At 33.6% G+C, this 18,515-nt stretch overlaps 2 protein-coding genes and 1 long non-coding RNA gene across 4 annotated transcripts; all 3 read left to right on the plus strand.

The window, feature by feature from the left end:
- The first annotated feature begins 1,752 nt into the window (after positions 1–1,752).
- Positions 1,753–7,554, plus strand: LOC123917842. Of its 2 annotated transcripts, XM_045969706.1 has the most exons (10): positions 1,753–2,004; positions 2,123–2,304; positions 2,404–2,538; positions 3,207–3,317; positions 3,824–4,108; positions 4,588–4,787; positions 5,452–5,749; positions 6,063–6,173; positions 6,700–6,891; positions 7,095–7,554. In XM_045969706.1, exons 1-10 carry the CDS (start codon positions 1,860–1,862, stop codon positions 7,443–7,445), a joined length of 2,010 nt encoding a protein of 669 aa, XP_045825662.1. In that variant the 5' UTR covers positions 1,753–1,859; the 3' UTR covers positions 7,446–7,554. The 2 variants fall into 2 exon arrangements, with proteins under 2 accessions (XP_045825662.1, XP_045825664.1); XM_045969708.1 differs by lacking the exon at positions 1,753–2,004 and having other exon boundaries at positions 2,135–2,251; positions 2,366–2,538.
- Positions 7,555–8,648: 1,094 nt separating this feature from the next.
- On the plus strand, positions 8,649–15,092 carry LOC123917843 (SH3 domain-containing protein 3). Its single transcript, XM_045969709.1, has 10 exons — positions 8,649–8,866; positions 9,289–9,411; positions 10,482–10,551; positions 10,711–10,856; positions 11,789–11,890; positions 12,517–12,714; positions 12,807–12,869; positions 12,985–13,074; positions 14,232–14,306; positions 14,624–15,092. The coding sequence occupies exons 1-10, from the start codon at positions 8,801–8,803 to the stop codon at positions 14,741–14,743; spliced, it is 1,053 nt and encodes a 350-aa protein (XP_045825665.1). The 5' UTR covers positions 8,649–8,800; the 3' UTR covers positions 14,744–15,092.
- Positions 15,093–16,176: 1,084 nt separating this feature from the next.
- On the plus strand, positions 16,177–18,209 carry LOC123917844. Its single transcript, XR_006812565.1, has 2 exons — positions 16,177–16,461; positions 17,941–18,209. It is a non-coding gene; the product is annotated as an uncharacterized LOC123917844 (long non-coding RNA).
- Positions 18,210–18,515: the final 306 nt, after the last annotated feature.

The following is an 18,515-nucleotide window of genomic DNA, read 5'->3' on the forward strand; positions in this document are numbered from 1 at the left end:
TTTTGAATGAGCGATCTCAATAGCACTCATAACACCTATAAGTTCAGCATGAAGGGCGTAAGAGTTTCCAATATTAATAGAAAACCCCCCAAGAAAAGTAGCAGTATAGTCTCTAAAAATACCCCCACAAGAAGCAAGACCGGGGCTACCCAACGCTGAACCATCTGTGTTGCATTTAACCCAATTATAAAGCGGAAGTTGCCACAATACTTATTTGATGACAGGTGCTTTGGGATGATGGACATTGACATTAAAAACTTTCAAAATGATGAATTCCTGCATGGAAATGAAATAAGCTTTTGTAGATAAATTTCCAGATAAAGAAACATTGGAGATAATTGAGTTGACCGCAGTTCTCCAATGAATAGATTTCCCCTCAAATCTATGTTGGTTCCTGCACCACCATATAGGGTCTGTTTGGTAAAAATAAGCTATTAGCTAGCTGATGACTGATAGCTTATAGCTGAAAAGCTAGTAGAATAAAATTAAAGTGTTTGACAAATTTAGCTATTGTAAGTACAAAATGACATACAAATACATGGTTAGTGGGTAGTTTTTTTTTTGGTAAGTGTTAGAAGGTAGTTATTATAATTTTTAAAAAATAAATAAATAAAATTAATGAGGGTAAATATGGAATAAAATGAAAAAGCTATAAGCTATAAGCTCATACACTACTTGAAATAGCATCTCAAAAAACGCTATAAGCTAGTTAGAGAAGCTCGTTACCAAACACTTCACATTTTTTTCAAACAAGCTTATAAACTAGTTCAATAAGCTATAAGCTAGCTTATTGGACTTACCAAACAGTGCCATAATATTAAAAATATTAACAACTGCAGAAATAACAACAGTTTTACATCGAGAGTTCCAATTTTTGTTACAAATATCAAAAATAGAACTAACAGTACTTGTGTCAACGTGCAAAGAAAGAACAGAGGCAAACCAATGCCAAATATCATTAGAAAAACAACAATCACAAAAAATATGATGTATGGTTTCAGCAGCCTCCCCACAAAGATCGCATTTGGAGACAATATAACAACCTCTACGAGAGAGAAGATCATCTGTAGGTAATCTATTATGCATGATTCTCCACATCAAACAAGATTTAGAGGGAGGAATATCCTCACACCAAATAATTTTAGCCCAAGGAATATGTTGCCTTATAGGTCTGTGAAACAAGTAAGCATCTTTAAAAAAAAGGACCCCGCTATCAGAATGAATCCATCTTAACTCATCACTAGCTTTACTAATAGGAATAGTGACAGAATTTAATAACGGCACCAAATTAGGATAGCTCGAAGTAATAGAGTGAGGAATAAGCCAATGGTCATTAGCAATAAAGTGTACCACCTTAGCCTGTAATAAAGCATGAGAATGGCGAGGAATATCCAAAAGGTCCACCAAAGGGTCACCCACCTTAATAATGGATTATTCACGAAAAAAATATCTAATATTTATCTCATTCATTATCAACGTCAAATTTACTAATCACACTTAAATCTCAACAATTTTTTTTTCTATAGTGTGACTTCAACATCCAACATCAAAATTCACTATTCTCTTAGAATCCACCAAACATAACAACTCTCATACATTTCTCGAAATAGTTTGTGAAATAGACACAAAAATAAAAGTAACTTTTTTTACTGTAAAATAAAAGTAATTTTTTATATATCAAATTAAGGGTGCGTTTGTTTAAGTTTTTTTAAAAAATTATTTTAAAAATATTTAGAGAATTTTTTTTATAGAGATTTTTAAAAAGTTTGGAACGAGGGGTTTAAGGGGATAATCTACCTACGTGTTTTTTTATGATTGACAAACGCTGAACTGAGCAACAAGAAGAAGAAAGAAGGAAGATGCAGATACCCACTTTCACAACCTCTCAACGCCCTCTTATCCCTCCTTCACTTAGCGGAATAATCACTTACACACGTTTCAAACCTATTTTTCAATCCAAACACTTCCCTATTCCTTTTCACTCTCTTACCCAACAAACCTCAGGTAACAAACTAACTAACTAATATCACAAACTTTCATTCACACATTCTTATAATTTTCCACACTTTTAATTTTATTTTTTATTTATTTTTATCTCAATTATGTTTTGCTTTGTTGCTAGTTGTTAAAGCTATAACTATCAACAACCATGAAGCTGTTGTTGCTGAGAACAATAACATTTCCAACGACGATAACAATGAACCGAAATTCATTGATATTGGTTATGTATCTGGTGTTCATGGTTTTCAAGGTGATGTTCGTGTTAAACCTAACACTGATTTTCCTGAACTTCGATTTTCAACGGTATAATTGTTTTTTTTTCTGTTTTCTTTGTTTTTTGTGGATGTGATTTTGTGGAATTCAGTTGATTAATGTTGAAGAGTTGTTTGTTGAATTGGTTAGCCTGGGAGAAGATGGTTGAGGCAGAGAGTTATGAGTGAAGAAAGTGTTAAGGAAGTTGAGCTTGAAGAAGGTAGGGAACATTATGGAAAGAATTGTTGGATACTCAAATTCAGAGGAATTGAATCAGTGGAAGAGGTAATCAGCTATTATTTTCTAGAGGAATACACCAATGCACTTTTTCCAAACATGAAACACGCTAGTGGTTTGGATAAGTAGTTTAATTAATCGCTTATAGGTTATAGCACACGAGCTTGTCAAATAAGTGCTTATATGTATAAGCTATTTCTATAAGAAAAGATGAAATGAATGAAGTCAAACCGTTTTTATATAAGTTATAAGCTGTTTTCATAAGCTATTCTAGATAGCCCTTATGAAAATAAGCTAAAAACAACTTATGGACATGTCATAAGCTGTTTTTGGAAGCTCTCTAAACTATATAACAAGTGCTTATGCTAGTAGATAAATTCATAAAAGTCAATCCAAATAAGTCCTTAATCTTCATTCGGCGAAAAACATGTCAATTTCACCCAATAATAAAAATTAAAAAGAGCTACATTTACTTAAAAGAATGTGCTTTAGTTGGAAGCCAGTTTGAAGCTGCGATGCCAAAACCACAGATTTACACTTTGTCAAAGTAATTGTCACCTGTCTTTGTTGTTCCTCCGTTGGGACTCATGGAACCTAGCACTCGTAGTTGCAAATAGAGAATTCAACTTCACTATTTTGTCATGGCCTATTTGATTATATGATGTGTTTGTGTTTGTGCATGCTTTTTGGCCTTAACTAATCAACACATGATGTAGGCTAAGATGCTTATTGGTGCTACCTTACTTGTGACGGAAGAAGACAAGCCGGAACTTGAAGATGGTGAATTTTATGCACATGATCTCAATGGGATGAGAGTTTTCATGAAGGTTTGTGCTAATCGTGAATTGTGTGTGCACGTGTATGTGAAAAGACAAACTACTTTCTCAGTTTCTCCTCTGTTTATTTCCCATTTTAACCTTTGCTCAAGCATCACCTTAAAATTAATTTTGCCAACTGTTTTTCTTTTATATTTTTATGGTATGTTATTAACTTGGTAATTCTCCCCGGTTAGCTATTGTAACAAAAAATGCCAATTGTTTGCATGTTAATTTACAGTCTTTCATGGAACACAATCAGTCCATTTTCCATGGAGCTCTTTGTAGATACCCATCTAATCTAAGTGCTAACTGTTCATTTGTACCAATGATTCAGCAGGCTAAATTCTAAGACCTAACACTTGATAAAAATGAAAAGCGGCTATAATCTACCTTAAGATTTATTATTTTGTATAAGTTTTTATTTTTCTACATTGGTATTTTGTCACCTTCTTGTTAGTTTTAATCCTTAAAATGCAATATTTGAAGGTGTTGTTGACCATACTTCTTCCTATCAGGAAAACGGAAAACTTTTGGGAACAGTTATTAATGTTTTCAATACTGGAGCAAATGATCTTCTTCAAATTTCACTTGATTCATCTTTTGACGTGCTTGATAAAAATGGCCAGCCAAAGCCAGAAGAAATAGACGCATCTGGTCAGCTTGTTTTGCTGCCTTTTGTTGAAGCAATTGTTCCGGATGTTGATATGAATAAAAGAGAAATGCATATTACACCACCCAAGGGACTTTTGGAGATAAACTTACGATTTGATGATAAGTCCAAAAAAGAAAGACGCCAACTTGTGAGCCATATTCTCTTGATACTTTGTTACTTTTAGAAATTTTCATTGTCAGTATGTTTGAAGTTTTGTGCTTATTCCTGACTCCATGTTACCTTTACTAGTCTTTACTCTTTTAAGGCAAATTGAGGGTTGATTGCTGTTTTGTTATTGAGCATTGGTTTTAAATTATGTCTGTTTATGTTGGTTATTTTGCGCCTTCATATTAAATCACATTTGTACCCTACTCAAACCCCAAAAAGATTTTCATAAAAAAAAAGATATGGTTTTCATAAAAAAAAAAGATTTTTATTGCTCTGTTTTTTTCATCCATTTAAAAGGTACTCAGTGACAAACTTGCTTCAATCCAAATGAAATTTGATTTTTCATGTGGCATTCTGCTTGTACTATTCAGTATTCACCCTAATAATTGCACTTGTATCAGTTGCTTATATCATTTAGATTATAAATTTCCTTTATGAATTGCACTTGTATTTTTTCAGGAATGGAAAGAAAAGAAAAAGTTTCAAAGACGTCTCATAGCAGCTAAAAAGAAACTCTGTGAAATGGATCAACAACATGTATTTCATGGATATCAATGTGGAGAGAAAGAACAGTGGAGCTTGCTTAGTGATCAGATTGTTGGCGTAAATTCCAGATTGCTTCAGGATGCTTTACAAAGTCTTCAACAACCAGCCAAGAGGTAAGTTAATGTAACAACAATAACAGCCAAAGTTTTTCTTTTATTCCACTAAGTAGGGTCCGCTGCACGAATCAAACAATGCTGTTGTGTTCTATCCAAACCAAATTGTTCCACAGAGCCGCTTAATTTTAGATTTTTTTATTGGTTGCACTTACAGTCTTTCTTGGTCTACCTATACTTCTAATTATTGAGTTATCCTACATTTAATCATCTCTTTCTAACTTGAGTTCTATTAGTCTTCTCACATGTCCAACCCATCTCAGGGAAAACTCTACAAATTTCTCCACAACGGATGCCCCATATGCAAACCAGACTTATTAAGTTTTGACACCCTTATTCCTCATCCCCATAAAAGAAAAGAGAAATTAATTTTTATTTCATATATAACCTATTGTCGTTTTGTACATTTTTATTCTATTTGTATCAAAAGTTTATTGAAGTACTAGGTTTAGGACATGGCTACTCATCCCTGCCTATATGAAATGATAGGACATGTTAGCATCTTCTAAAGTTCTAATTTAACTATTCACTTTGTTTCCTTGTTAAACGTTGCCTTACCATAATTTTTATTCTGACTTTTGTGTTTCTATCACGATTACAGCAAATGAAAATTTTCTTTTGCATTTGTGTGAATTTTTAATTGTGTTTTAACTTTTTAAATAAGATGGAATGCAGCTGAGTTGGTCAGTGCTGTGCAAGAAAAGCATATAAGTACTATAAAAATATCAGAAAAGTCTCTCTTAACTGGAAGTAAAGACAAGTTGGTTAGAAATATCATCAAAATGCAAGAGAAGGGGCTTGAGCTAATTTCTAAGGGAAAAATGGCTATTGTCTTGCTCTTAAATGAAAAAGAGAACGAAGGATGCATTTATGATCCCGACGTTGTTGAAAGTGAAGTGACTGAAAACCCAACACTGCTCATGCTTCAAAACTTGTTATGCGATCATGACAAGTTTGTAAAGGTTGTATAATTAAGATTTTCCGTTTTAAAAATATTCAAAGAGATCCTAAAAAAACCATCTTATTGTTTGGTTCTTCTTGTTCATCTCATTTCCACCTATTTTTTTTTTAAGAGAATGTACTATCTTCTATCACATGGTTCTTTCGCTTTCTACTTAGATGATATTTGTTATTAATCATACTGGGTGAAAATAAGATGATATAAGTTAAGCTGATCTGTGAGGCTTTCTCTGGTTTAGTGTCTTTTAGGAGTGACTAGACTACAAGATATACTAAAAAGCTGGTGATCATCTAATGATTTTAAATTTTTTGCAGGTCAAGGATCGTTTATCTGTGCCTTTAATTTTGGTTTCCTCAGCCCAACAACTTCAATCTTTAAGAAATCTGTTTGGAAGGAACAATCACTTCGAATTTGACTCTGAAAAGGTTCACATTATGTCAAGGATCTCTCTTTTTGTATTATCTTGGTTAGATATGTATTAAAATTTGTCAGTGTCACATATCTCTTGTATCCCAAATTACATAATCTTAAAGTTCAAAATTTTTGGCTGAAAGAAAAGAATCATAAACTCCGGTTTCCAAATTACCCTTAATCTTGAACTTCTACCTTTTTTATGCGTTGTCTTGTCTCATTGTCGGTATTGGAATGAGTATTAGACCTGACCATACAACCAGTAGTTTAGTCCAAAGAAGTGTAAAGGATGGAATATTGTTTGCTCATTGCTCGGAAACTGGAAGTTTCAATTTTGCTGTAACCTTTAACTTATCATGTTATTTTCCTTTGAAGATGTTATATGGACCATAAATAGTACATGTCACACTAGAGAGAACTGACATCTGCGTACATTAACTGCCAATTTGTACATGAATAAACAATTGTGTTTTTATTTAAAATAGAATGTGTGAAGTTCTTCTTTTGCTTATTAGCTTCTTGCTTTTAATCCACTTGCAGGTATGGTTTTTGGAGGAAGAGAAGCTTCCGGTTGTAAGCAGGTCGCTAGGAGAAGAGAACAAATACAAGATTTTAATGAAGTCGCCTTGGGAAATACTCCAATCGCCCGTTGGATCGGGAGGATTTATTGACCTGTTTACAAAACATAGCATTGCTGATAATCTTATTAACATGGGTGTTGAGTATGTTGAGGTTAGATTATCTGTTCCCTTACATTGAGATTAATACTGATTTTATTTTTACTCGTTAAGTTTTAACGCATAACTGTAACCGAAAGAGGGTAAATGGGTAATGGAAACTTCCTTAGATTTTTTAGTTGCTGATGTTTCAGTCATTATCGAAGTCTACATTGGTATGTACTGTCTCTGATTCATTTGTGTTGTGCATTCTTGCAGGTATGCTGTCCGTGTGAAACAACTGTTGGTGGAAACTCGCAACTTCTTGGTTTGGTTAATTCACGGGAAGCCAAAATTGGGATACAAATTTCACCTAAAATTGTTGATCCAGATGAAAACTTTGACATGATATTGTCGATGGACTTAGTAAAGAAGCTAACGAAGCAGAGCTACAAACTTCTTCAATTTGATGCAACCCCAAAGATAAGTTCCTTTGTTGAGAATGTCGACAAAGACTGGGTTACCATTACCTCGTCCATCCCAAACTCATATGAACTCTCTTGTAGTATATATAGTTCCTTAAACGCATGTCCGTTGGATAAGGTTTGTATAGTGGAAGTTAGAGAATAATAGCATAAATCAAAAACATATTCCTTTAAAAAGAAGGACATGTATATGGTGTATGATATTCCTTTAAATCCATGGAACTATAAGTTATATAAAGGCAGAAATTCAACCATATTTATAAAAGGACTTTAGTAGATATGGATACGGTTTTCAGCCATTAATTTAATGGTGTATTTTTTCTTGTCAAATACATGGTAATAGTGTAATAATACTATATCGGTTATTCAAAATAAGGTTGAAACTCTTAAGGAGAGTTAACTGTACATTTGGGTTTTACAATATTCGAAAGATTAGTCTCTGCGGTTGCGCGTAAAAGATATCTAATTTATGTCGAATAAATAAATAAATAAGGTTAATGCATGAAATGCAATCATAACCACAAGATATAATTTAAACTTCTCAATCTCTTACTAATATATGTGCAAAGAGTATTTTCAATTTACATGCTTTCAGATCTTCTACAAAGACTCAACCATTTAAAAGTTCACAGCTAGTAAGGAAATAATGAATCTCACTTGTGAACAATTTTGTTCTCTCTTTTCAAAGATATATTGACAAAAAATTGTTTTATCAAAATAACTTTTACAATTTTCAGAAAATAATGTACGAGTATTTGTTAACAAATACTACTATAATGTAAAATTAATTCTTGGAATTGGTTAATAAAACTTTACACTATATATGGTATTCCCATGATCTTTTTTTTTTTTAAATTGTGGAGTACCTAAAAATTTACGGATTTGGATCTCTCCAATTTCTTCTCATGTTTTTTCTCCTTTTTCTTAATTCAATGGTTGCGTTTGATTTGCTAAAAAATAAGAGACTGGACAGGACAATTCATGTTGTACTGTGTTTGATTTTAAAACTGTTCCTGGTACTGGACAAACTGGTGGCCAAGGGACAGGACAAAACTTGAAATTCTTGTCCCCATAGAACCACGGGAAAACTTTTTGTCCTCAGCACAAGTTGTCTAAAATACCAAAATAACATTTTGTCCACCAAACATCGTACAACACAAAGTTTATTCAATACCTTAAACGTTTATCTTGTGTTGTTCTGTCTTGTACTGTCCTGTATTGTTCTGTCTAGTATTAATATTTTGCAGATCAAACGGACCCTTATTCTTTGTAATTTAGCAACTTTTAGATTAAGAAAAATAGAGAAGAAAAAATAGAGAGTATGTATAAAAAAATTTACATAGTTATTCTCTCTTGCAGTCTCACTTTGTCAAAAGTAGAAGCTGACTTCGCTCTGTTTCAGTTTCTTTTCTCTTACCATTCATTCATTGGATCTGATTTCGGTATTCTATTTCTTCTACTGTCAGTCACTATCACAACTGACAAGCACAATCGCATGCCATGGACGCTTTCAGGAAACAAGCTAGCAAGCTAAGAGACCAAGTTGCCAAACAGCAGCACTTTTCAGTATTTTCCTTCCCTTTCCGACCCATTTCTCAATTTTGCATTTTTCTTTCTTCTAACTTTAATTACCATCATTTTCTTCACAATTCTGCATCTGGGTCGCTGAAAATTTCCCAAATTGATAATGGGTTTTGACATTTTGATTCATTGTTCTGAAATGCATTCGAAAAATGGAATTTTTAACTTTTTTTTTATTATTGATGCTGTCTGAGTGGAATTTAGGGATCAGTAAGATTAAGATTCGGTGTTTTGTTTTTATGAACTGAATTATTATTATTGTATCTTTGGTGCTGTAGAGCTTGATGTTTTCTTTCTCATTTCTGTGAATGATGTTTGTGTTATCTAATCTTACCGGTTTAGATTCAGTTACCATGTATAATAGTATTTTCCAGTTTGTGATATAAGTTTATATACTTGTTTGTCAGGCTGTAATTAAACAGTTCAGCGGTAGCGGTTACGAGAGCTCAGATGTTGTGGTTATTGATGAGGTTGAAATGCAGAGACATCAACATATGGAGAAGCTGTACAGGGCCACCCGTGCCGGGAGGGTATGGATTTTCTGCTCTTTTTTTAATTAATCATTAGCTTGCTATTTTTGAGCTGCAAAGCGTTTCCTTGTAACTTCATACTAGTATGCTATATCTATATTGGGAGTGACATTATTGTGGCTGTCAGATTAGGTTTATGAACTCACATGTCTATATCTATATGTTTGCATATATAGAAAATGAACAATTTTTAAATCCATTTCTTATTTAGTTTGGATTTAGTGGACTTTTGATCCTCAGGAGTGAATAAAATGTAGAGTAAGAAAATCAAGAGTTATTGTTTCAACAAACTCATGATTTGTTTTAATGTACTTTTAATATCCAACTTTGATTTGTCAATCAATGGTTAATAACACTTACTTTACACTCTAAAGCGAGTTGCTCACTTTAGAGGAGCTGAAACCAGATCCGCTTTAGTGATCCGTACAAAATCTCATTACAGAGAACATATATTAAAGAAAGACGGAAAATATATCAGAGAAGCGTGGCTTCTCTGTGACAACAGTCTCACCCAAACTTCCCTAAAAGATGGCCTAAGGTCCATACAACACGGGCTCTTCATATCCACATTCCCTTGCATGACTCATAACATCTTCAACCAATTTCCTCATGAATCATGATAGTTCTCCATTCTGTTAGGTCCCTCCGCATCTCTCTAATAGAATTCCTATTCCCAATTATGTCACTATTCCCTTTCTTCTTTCTTTTGTAGACTTTAATTGGAGGCCCAATTGTTGGTCGATAAGATTTCATTATTACTTCCCTCAATACCCCAAATATCGATATCCTGCATATGACCTTATTTCTTTTCAAATACACCCTAGTTATGTGAGATTTATATTTTATTTTTATCAACAAGCTTAACCTTAACTTTGACAGTGAGAGAGGGGAGGGGACATATAAATTGATGGGGTATTTTTAGACTTGACTGTGTAGACTTTCTGAACCATACTTTTGTAGTAGAAGTTACAATAAATATTTGCATATGAAATGTTATTTTCAATTTTTAATTATTTACCTTTTGTGTCGAACCTGTTTATTGATATGGACAAAACTATCATCTGATCCAGGACTTCCAAAAAGAAATTGTTAAAGCAGGAGAAACATTTACAGCTATAGGTTATAAGCATATTGAAACAGGTAAAAATTAGTATTTGTTTCTTTTTCCTGCAAATTCAGTTTACTCTGATGAGTCATGAGTCATAACAGCATGTGTTGGAATTAGAAGCTCTACGCAGTTTTGTTTATTCATTTGTGATTTGTGAGTAAATCCTCATAAACAATAGCCATGGTAGACAGGAACAAAACTTTCTGAGGAGTGCTGTAGATATGGAGCAGAGAACAACAGTGACAACATATTGGCCAAGGCCGCGTCAGTATATGGTGATGCTCGCAAACATGTAGAAAAGGAGACCGAAGAATTGAATCGGCTTTTATCTTCCCAGGTCAACTTTTCATATGTTGTCTGAATGTATAAGTTTTAATGGAAGTTCAACATGTGATCTGACAGTTTTAACTCATGGCCACATCTTAATTTATGTCAGTATGGCTAGCTGTGTAATTGTGCTATATATCACTCTCTATTCCTTTTCCCCATTATTTCAGTTGTCTTACTATAATAGTCTTCAAAAGTTGAACTTCTGATTTCAGAAAATTATACTTTCTAGATACAGAATACCACACTTTCAAGGTTGTCAGTTGATATTAACCATATAATACTATGTTTATAAAAACAAATATATAATACTACAAATTCCAGGGCATTTTTTCGGATACAAATACTGGCATTAAGTTTGGAATCGATGTTTAAAATATGAAGCTCAGAAAATAATCCTTTCAATAAGTCAAAGAAGAATGTAAATTTCATATGTTACTCTTTGACTATCGTTTTTAGTTTACAGTGTTACCTTATCATGTGACTACATTTAGATATTCTAACTTATAAATAGCCCGTTTCCTTTCTATTTGCATGACATGCATGTTGGTCACCGTTTCAATATTTCACTGCATTAACTTTTCAGTGTGAAATGTAGTTTTATATTTTATTTACAAGGCACTGATTTTAAAAATACTCTGTTCTGGATCTCTAGATTAGCTTCGTGCATCAAATATATCATGCTACAAAGAAACTAGTTTTGAAGTTAGAATTGTCAAATTGCTTTTGCAACAAAGATTTTTATGATATGGTAAATTATACCAATTTATGGGCCCCTGTTTCTAATTCTTCTCAAAACATGTCATTCTCGACATCCTTTGGATTCAAATATAATATCATGCATATTTAGTTGCTTTGAAATCTTTGAGGGAGGTAGTTTACTATTCACATTATTGTCAACTATGAGGAGAGAAGCATGAGTCATATGGTTTCAGTTTTCAGGTTTTGGATCCTTTGAGACAAATGATCAATGGCCCACCTTTGGAGGATGCTCGCCATCTTGCTCAACGGTATAGTCGGATGAGACAAGAAGCAGAGACACATGTAAGTCAAAGTTTTAAATGGATTAGCAATCTCTATGCTTGAATAACAAGTAATAATTTGATGCTATTTGAACTTGATCTCCTGTGTATGGAATGTATTGAACAGTAAAATTTTGGATTCATATGTTTTGTTGCATTATAAAACTAGAAAAGCAGAAACAAATATGCTTTGCAAACAGAGTATAAGAGATAAGGAAAAACTACGAATAGCTCTGAAGTGATAAGATGCAGTATGTGAGATACAAAATAGTAAACTAATACTATTTTGTACTAATATCTTTGGTCGAGTACATGGGGAGTGCTTCAACAAGCATTTAACGGGAAAAAAGGTTCAAACAATCGTACAATGGCTACAAATCTTGTAAACAGTAGCTTCGTGCATAAGTTAAATCAACTGCTGCACTTCAATTTTTATAACTTATAAGCTCCCTCGTGTAATTATTCTATAAGCATCTATAAACTTAAAAGGAAATCCAAACTGGGCTTGGGTCAAGTACTAGTGTAGTTCAACTGGTTTAAGTTGAATGACACTCCTAACCCTGGCCTGTGCATTACATAACTTCATAGTTTATAATTCTTATTTCTTCTTAATCTTATTAGTCAAATTGGTTTTCAAAATTCAATCAGAAAGAGGAGATTTCTAGAAGACAAGCACGGGTCAGAGAATCTCCAACTGCTGAGAATGTTGCCAAACTGCATGCTGCAGAAGCAAAAATGCAGGAGCTGAAAGCAAACATGGCAGTTCTTGGTAAAGAAGCTTCAGCGGCATTAGCTGCTGTTGATGCACAGCAGCAGAGACTGACTTTTCAAAGGCTTGTTTCTATGGTATGATAATATGTGATTGTCAATATATCAACTTGTGCCAAACTTATTATTTTTAGACTTTTATTTTAAAGGCTGTGCTTATGACTTTATAGGTCGAATCAGAGAAGACTTTTCATTTGAGAGTTGCAGCTATTTTTGGTGAAATTGAAAATGAGGTGAGAACCAACCATCCTGAGATTGAGTTTTTTTATTTTTTATTTTTTATAATTAGCTATTTAATATTTTTATTTTTGTTTGATTTTATTTCTATAATTGGGGCTTTTCTCTCAGATTGTCTCTGACAGACAGAAGAAAGAATCGGCCCCTCCAGTCGTTATATCCCAGAATGGCTCAGAGAAAACAATGTACTTCTTGGCTGAGGTATGCCACATTCATCTAAACCTAAGATGGTGATTACTATAGTTATTGTTATGTGGTTGCTATTGTTACCGTTGATGATAATGCTCATTATATTTATTACATCACATTATTATTATGATTATGATCATCCTCTTCGTCATTAAAAAAAATTATTTTCTTTATTTCACTCCTTTGTATTTATACTTAGTTTGTTTAGGTCCCTCTTTAACAAAGATAAAAGTTTTCTAAATGTTTTGCTTGTATTATTTCATTCACCCTTCATTACATATATAGTACTCCAGCTTGTTCTATTACAGCTGTCAGTATGGTGACTCACATGAATCAGCCAATGGTCCAATGACACACCAGCAGAATTGAATAACGAGGGGATGGACCTTCTAGATCCTTCTTAGGGTACTACTCTACACCAGCTACTAGAAAAGCATAGGATGCCCCTGATTTGGGCTTGCGAGACACTTAGCAGTCCTTCTTTCATTTGGGCCTCACTGTGTTTCTTTTAAACCCCACTTGTCGGATCTCTAACTCCTATCTTATCTTCTTCAGCCTTGAGCTCTCCACTGAGCCATAAGAAAATCCCTAATATCTCAGTTTGAAGGACCTGACTTACTTAGGGTTACATCAATTAGCAGAAATTAAATTGTTTACTATTGATAACAGTTTTTTAGAATATTGTATCATAAAACAAAGCCTAATCGACGTCATGCAATAACCGAAAAATTATTGTTTTGACTCCTTTGATTTCAACTTATATTTTGAGGACCAAGTTGACGTTTTGAAAATCTTTCAAGGACTAAGACGAGGTTTAGTCTAAGACAAACTATGGCTTCCACGTGATTCCTCTTGTTGTTCACTCATTAGATATTTAGATTGTTATTAGTTAAGATTTATGCACAAAATTTGTTACGTCTAGTTCTTCGAAATCTATGAAAGGAAGCTTCAAAGGGTGAGAAATATCCAGTGACTTTTCAAATCACGGGAAGCTGGCTTTTGCACATCTGAGGAAAATTATTTTTCTAAACATACAAGCTCTGTATGATCTTTTCTTCTTTTTTTGGAATCATGTGGTTCTGTGAATGTGAATCATGCCTTATGAACAATAACCTGTATAGTTTATTTCTTGTTCAACTGATCTTTAGTGGATGGTGCATATTTTGCAGGCAATGCATCCTTACTATGGTGAATCGGAAAAGGAACTGAGCTTTTCAAAGGGTGACTTTATTGTCGTGAGGAAGGTGTATTTTCATCTCATCATCCCCTGTTATATATTTTTATGCAGTTTTCATCATTCCAAATTAATCAAATAAAATCTTCATCCATTTCCATTATTTTTCAATTCTGTTCTGTCAATTGATAAGTGATGACTCTGCTCTGTCAAGATTGATGCTTTCTGGGGAACCAATTCATCTACTACTGTCATAATGAAATTTGGTTGATTAATTGGATTTGATCTTACACGCTTTTCACATCTCCATGTTTACCAAAATTCTACTACTGTCATAATGAAATTCGGTTGATTAATTGGATTTGATCTTACACGCTTTTTACGCAGGTGAGCCAAACAGGGTGGTCAGAAGGAGAGTGCAATGGTAAAGCAGGGTGGTTTCCTTCCGGCTATGTGGAAAAACGGCAGAGAATCCCCTCTAGCAACTTGGCTGGTGAAGTTTACTAGGTTCTACTCCTGGTGTACTATTCATTTTTTGCTTTGTCTCCCTTATTTGGTTTTGCATTACATCATTCAAAGAAGATAAACAGAAGGACTGGAGATAATGGTGCACTTGATGGAGATGTTGTTACCTTTTGTTATCACAAAAATGAAAAGAAGAAAAAGATGTCAAGCTGCAGGGTAACGTATAGGGTGACACTTGTAACAAGTTGTTCAAACAGTTTTTCCATGTTTTACTTTTGGCTCACAATGTCACATCGACTATTTTACGTTGTCTTTTGTAATTGATAGAAATACATGTCATTTTTTTTATGCTTATTGGTTGAATGAAGGATTATATGATTTGGAATTTGAAGTAACTAAGGGTTGTGATCTACAAGAGTGGAGTAGGGTGAGTGAGGGTCCACATGCTACATCGAATCAAAATTTCGTGCAGTAAAGAAACAATTATGTTATTTGAAAATCAAAATACAGGGTAGTAAACACGAGGTAGATTCTAATATTGATTCTCTAACAAGACTATAGCCAACTCTATTATCTTTTTGTCTCCTAATAAAAACTGCAAGAATTTCATGACATTGTCTCAGAATGTGTCCAAGTTCATTAGCATAAATTCTGCGGTACTACTTGATACTCCCTCCGTCCCAAAATATAAGCAAAAAATGGTCAATGAAAGTTGATGTATTTGGTTTAAAATTTAGTCCAGATACATTCATTTTTGTTGACCTCCTTTTGCTTATATTTTGGGACGGAGTAGTAGTATCCACCACAAGCTTGATATCTGTTTCAAAGTTTACATGCGTGAAAGAAAATTACGGATTACAATGAATGAATTTGGACTAACTTTAATCTAAGTTCATCCATTAAAATCTGTAATTTTCTTTTCTTCATTTTTCTTTCCGCTCAACCAAACAGACCCAAGTATTGAGCTAGCTGGAGAGATTTGTAGGATGGCTTGATCTTCACTATCTGATACCGAACACATACCATCAGTCCAAGATGTGTGAGCACTGAACTTCCTCTATAATTGAAAAAGTAATATCAAAGTTAATCATGTTTAAATTTTTGGTTAATAAAGTGAAAAGTCCAATAGAAAATTACTACTAATAAGCAAGACAACCTAATATACCACTCCTACTTCTTTAAGCCGAAATCTATCATGCACAAGACTCTCAACTGGTTCATGGTGCATAAACAATGGATAATATTATAACGAATACAAAATTTACGAAATTTATCGTTGGATTAAAAATTTATATCATACTGTATAGATTATCCATAATTTTTGTAAAGAAAGTGAAAATAATTTGATATATCATTGAGACCTATCAAAATTAATGTTATTCGATCAATAAATCCAAAATTAAGACTAAAAATTGTTTATTTAATGATGGTATTTAAAATGCGGGAAAACGAAATCCGTGTGCCATCATGTCAGCACACAAGCACAGAGAGAAAAGAAAGGGCGTGTTTGTGGCTTTTTCATTTTGAAAAACACCAAATTTAATTACCTCGGAATACACAACACAACCCTGTTTCTCTTTTTCTCTCTCTCTCTCTCTCTCTCTCTCAGACAGAGACAAAGTGGCTATGGCAGCACATCAGCAGTAATACAATAAAGTCTCATCTCATCTCTCTCTCAGTAAAGTAAATGCACAATCTTCCCATGGCATTTTCCATACCCACTTCTTCTCCAACTCATCCTTTCTGCTGCAACTTCAAAGGTACCTTTTTTTCACAGGGTTTTTGTTTTTCTTGCTTAAAACCCTCTTCTTTCATTCTCAGCTTCTTCTGTGTAATGTCTTTATTTACTCATTCTTGTTGCTAAAGCATGTATCTTTTTTATTTTTGTCTATGGATTTGATTGTGTTTCTTTCATTATTGAACTGGGGTTGTAGGGTTAAGATTAGATCAACTTTTTTTGTGATATGTAAGAACTAATAAATTCATTCACATAGATGGATCTTGAGAAAGAGGTTCATAAATTCTCTTTATTTTTTTTTGCTATGTAGGACTAGTTGATGGATGTTGGTGAAGAAAGTTTTGATAGTTAACAATACTCATTCCATTATGTTGCCTTTATGAGATGCCACTTGCTTGTAGAATTGTTTCTGCTGTGTATTGTGTAAGAAGAGAGTGTTGATTGAGAGTCCTTTTTGTGCCCAAAGTATTGAATACTACTCCTTTTGTTTGAGTTCATTGGGTTGATTTTGTAGGCTTTCTCTTGTTGCGTAATTTACCGATTGGAAGCATTTCTTTTCAAGATTCTCCTTTGCTGCGAGATCTTCGGATATTTTCTTTTGCAGTCTTAAATAATAGGAAAACTAGCAAGCTAGAATACCTTTTAGTTTCATTATATACGTTTCAGTTTTCAGCCAATCCAGGGTTGGGAATCTTGACCTCAGATTCATTTGGAATGTTTTCTTGTAAATACATATATGATATATCCTTTTGTTACTCATTCCGAGATATATTTTCGATAAAGTGATTAGGAAGTTAAGTCAAGTCTTTTGTTTAGATGGAAGCAATGTTGTTAAGTAGCAGCCGTGGTGCTACGTTGTAGTGGATTTCCAGCTAAACTCCATTCTATGGTTATGATTTTGCTGGCTTTTCATGACTTCCTGGAGCAGAGGCCACTATTCAATCTATAACAGCCGACAGGTTGTACTATTAGGGTGCTCTGTGCCGCAATAATAAAATGCTGCATCATAGGCATTTAGGAGAGTGGAGGTTGATGTTTTGTTTTTGCATTTTGAAGCTGTTATTTTCATATGAACAACTTGTTTTAGGGATTTTAGTTAGCTTTGGATGTGTCCTCCTACACTAAAGCTGTTTTCTACTAATGGCTTAAAGTTCTAGTTAAAAAGGAGACCAAAACTGTGGCAAATGCAGTCTCTTTATTCCCTTCAATAAATAGGATAGGTAGGATTGTGTTATGAACCCTCTCTGGAGTTCATTACTTTTTTTATCTTTGTTTTCCTCCTAATGTACTTTGTTCTCTTTCCTTCCAAAGTTTTTTTTTTTTTTTTCCTTTCCTGTGTTGTCTCTTTTTTTCAATAATCTTTTTCTGTATTTACAAAGAACAAATTTGAAGCCAAAAATCTGGTCTTGATCTTTTTCCCCCCTGCTATTACTGTTTCAATTTGCTCACCATTTTGCTTCATCTCTTAAAAGTTATCTTAACAACTTCTAATCAATTTCAGGTTTGGCAAAGCTAATGGTGCCTGCTGCAAGGATTCAAACTTCGTGCGTAACACATGACAAGTTTATTGTCATTTGACAGTAATGAAGTTGTGGATTAATACCTAAAGTTAGGTATTGGGAATGAAGCCATCGGTCCAGATAATTTAACTATTATTATGTATTTATATTGAATTTTTTGTACATTATCATTTGATGTAATTCTGGATCAATGATTTGTTGTACATCAATTTGCTATATAAATAGTGAACTCTTTAACATGTCTTGTTTACATGCTTTGTGCTTTAGTTTCATTTTTAGTTTCAATGCTGCGAGAATCGCAAGTATTGGTACTAGGAGCTAATCCTTTCAGAAGCCATCTTGCATTTTTTTCAATTTATTTGTACTTGTATCTCTTTCTTCATAACATCATGCTAACATGAGATGTTTCTATGATGCCTTAAAAGCCAATACCAACCTTGCTATCATCTCCGAAAAACTCTTGTGCTTGAAAACATCTCTCAATGCAGATGAAAGCTTTCTCAGTTGAAAATGTCAATATTATGAAGGGTTGAAATTGCAGTATTGTGCTAAATTA

Source organism: Trifolium pratense, linkage group LG3 (assembly GCF_020283565.1).
Source record: "Trifolium pratense cultivar HEN17-A07 linkage group LG3, ARS_RC_1.1, whole genome shotgun sequence".
Taxonomy (NCBI): domain Eukaryota; kingdom Viridiplantae; phylum Streptophyta; class Magnoliopsida; order Fabales; family Fabaceae; genus Trifolium; species Trifolium pratense.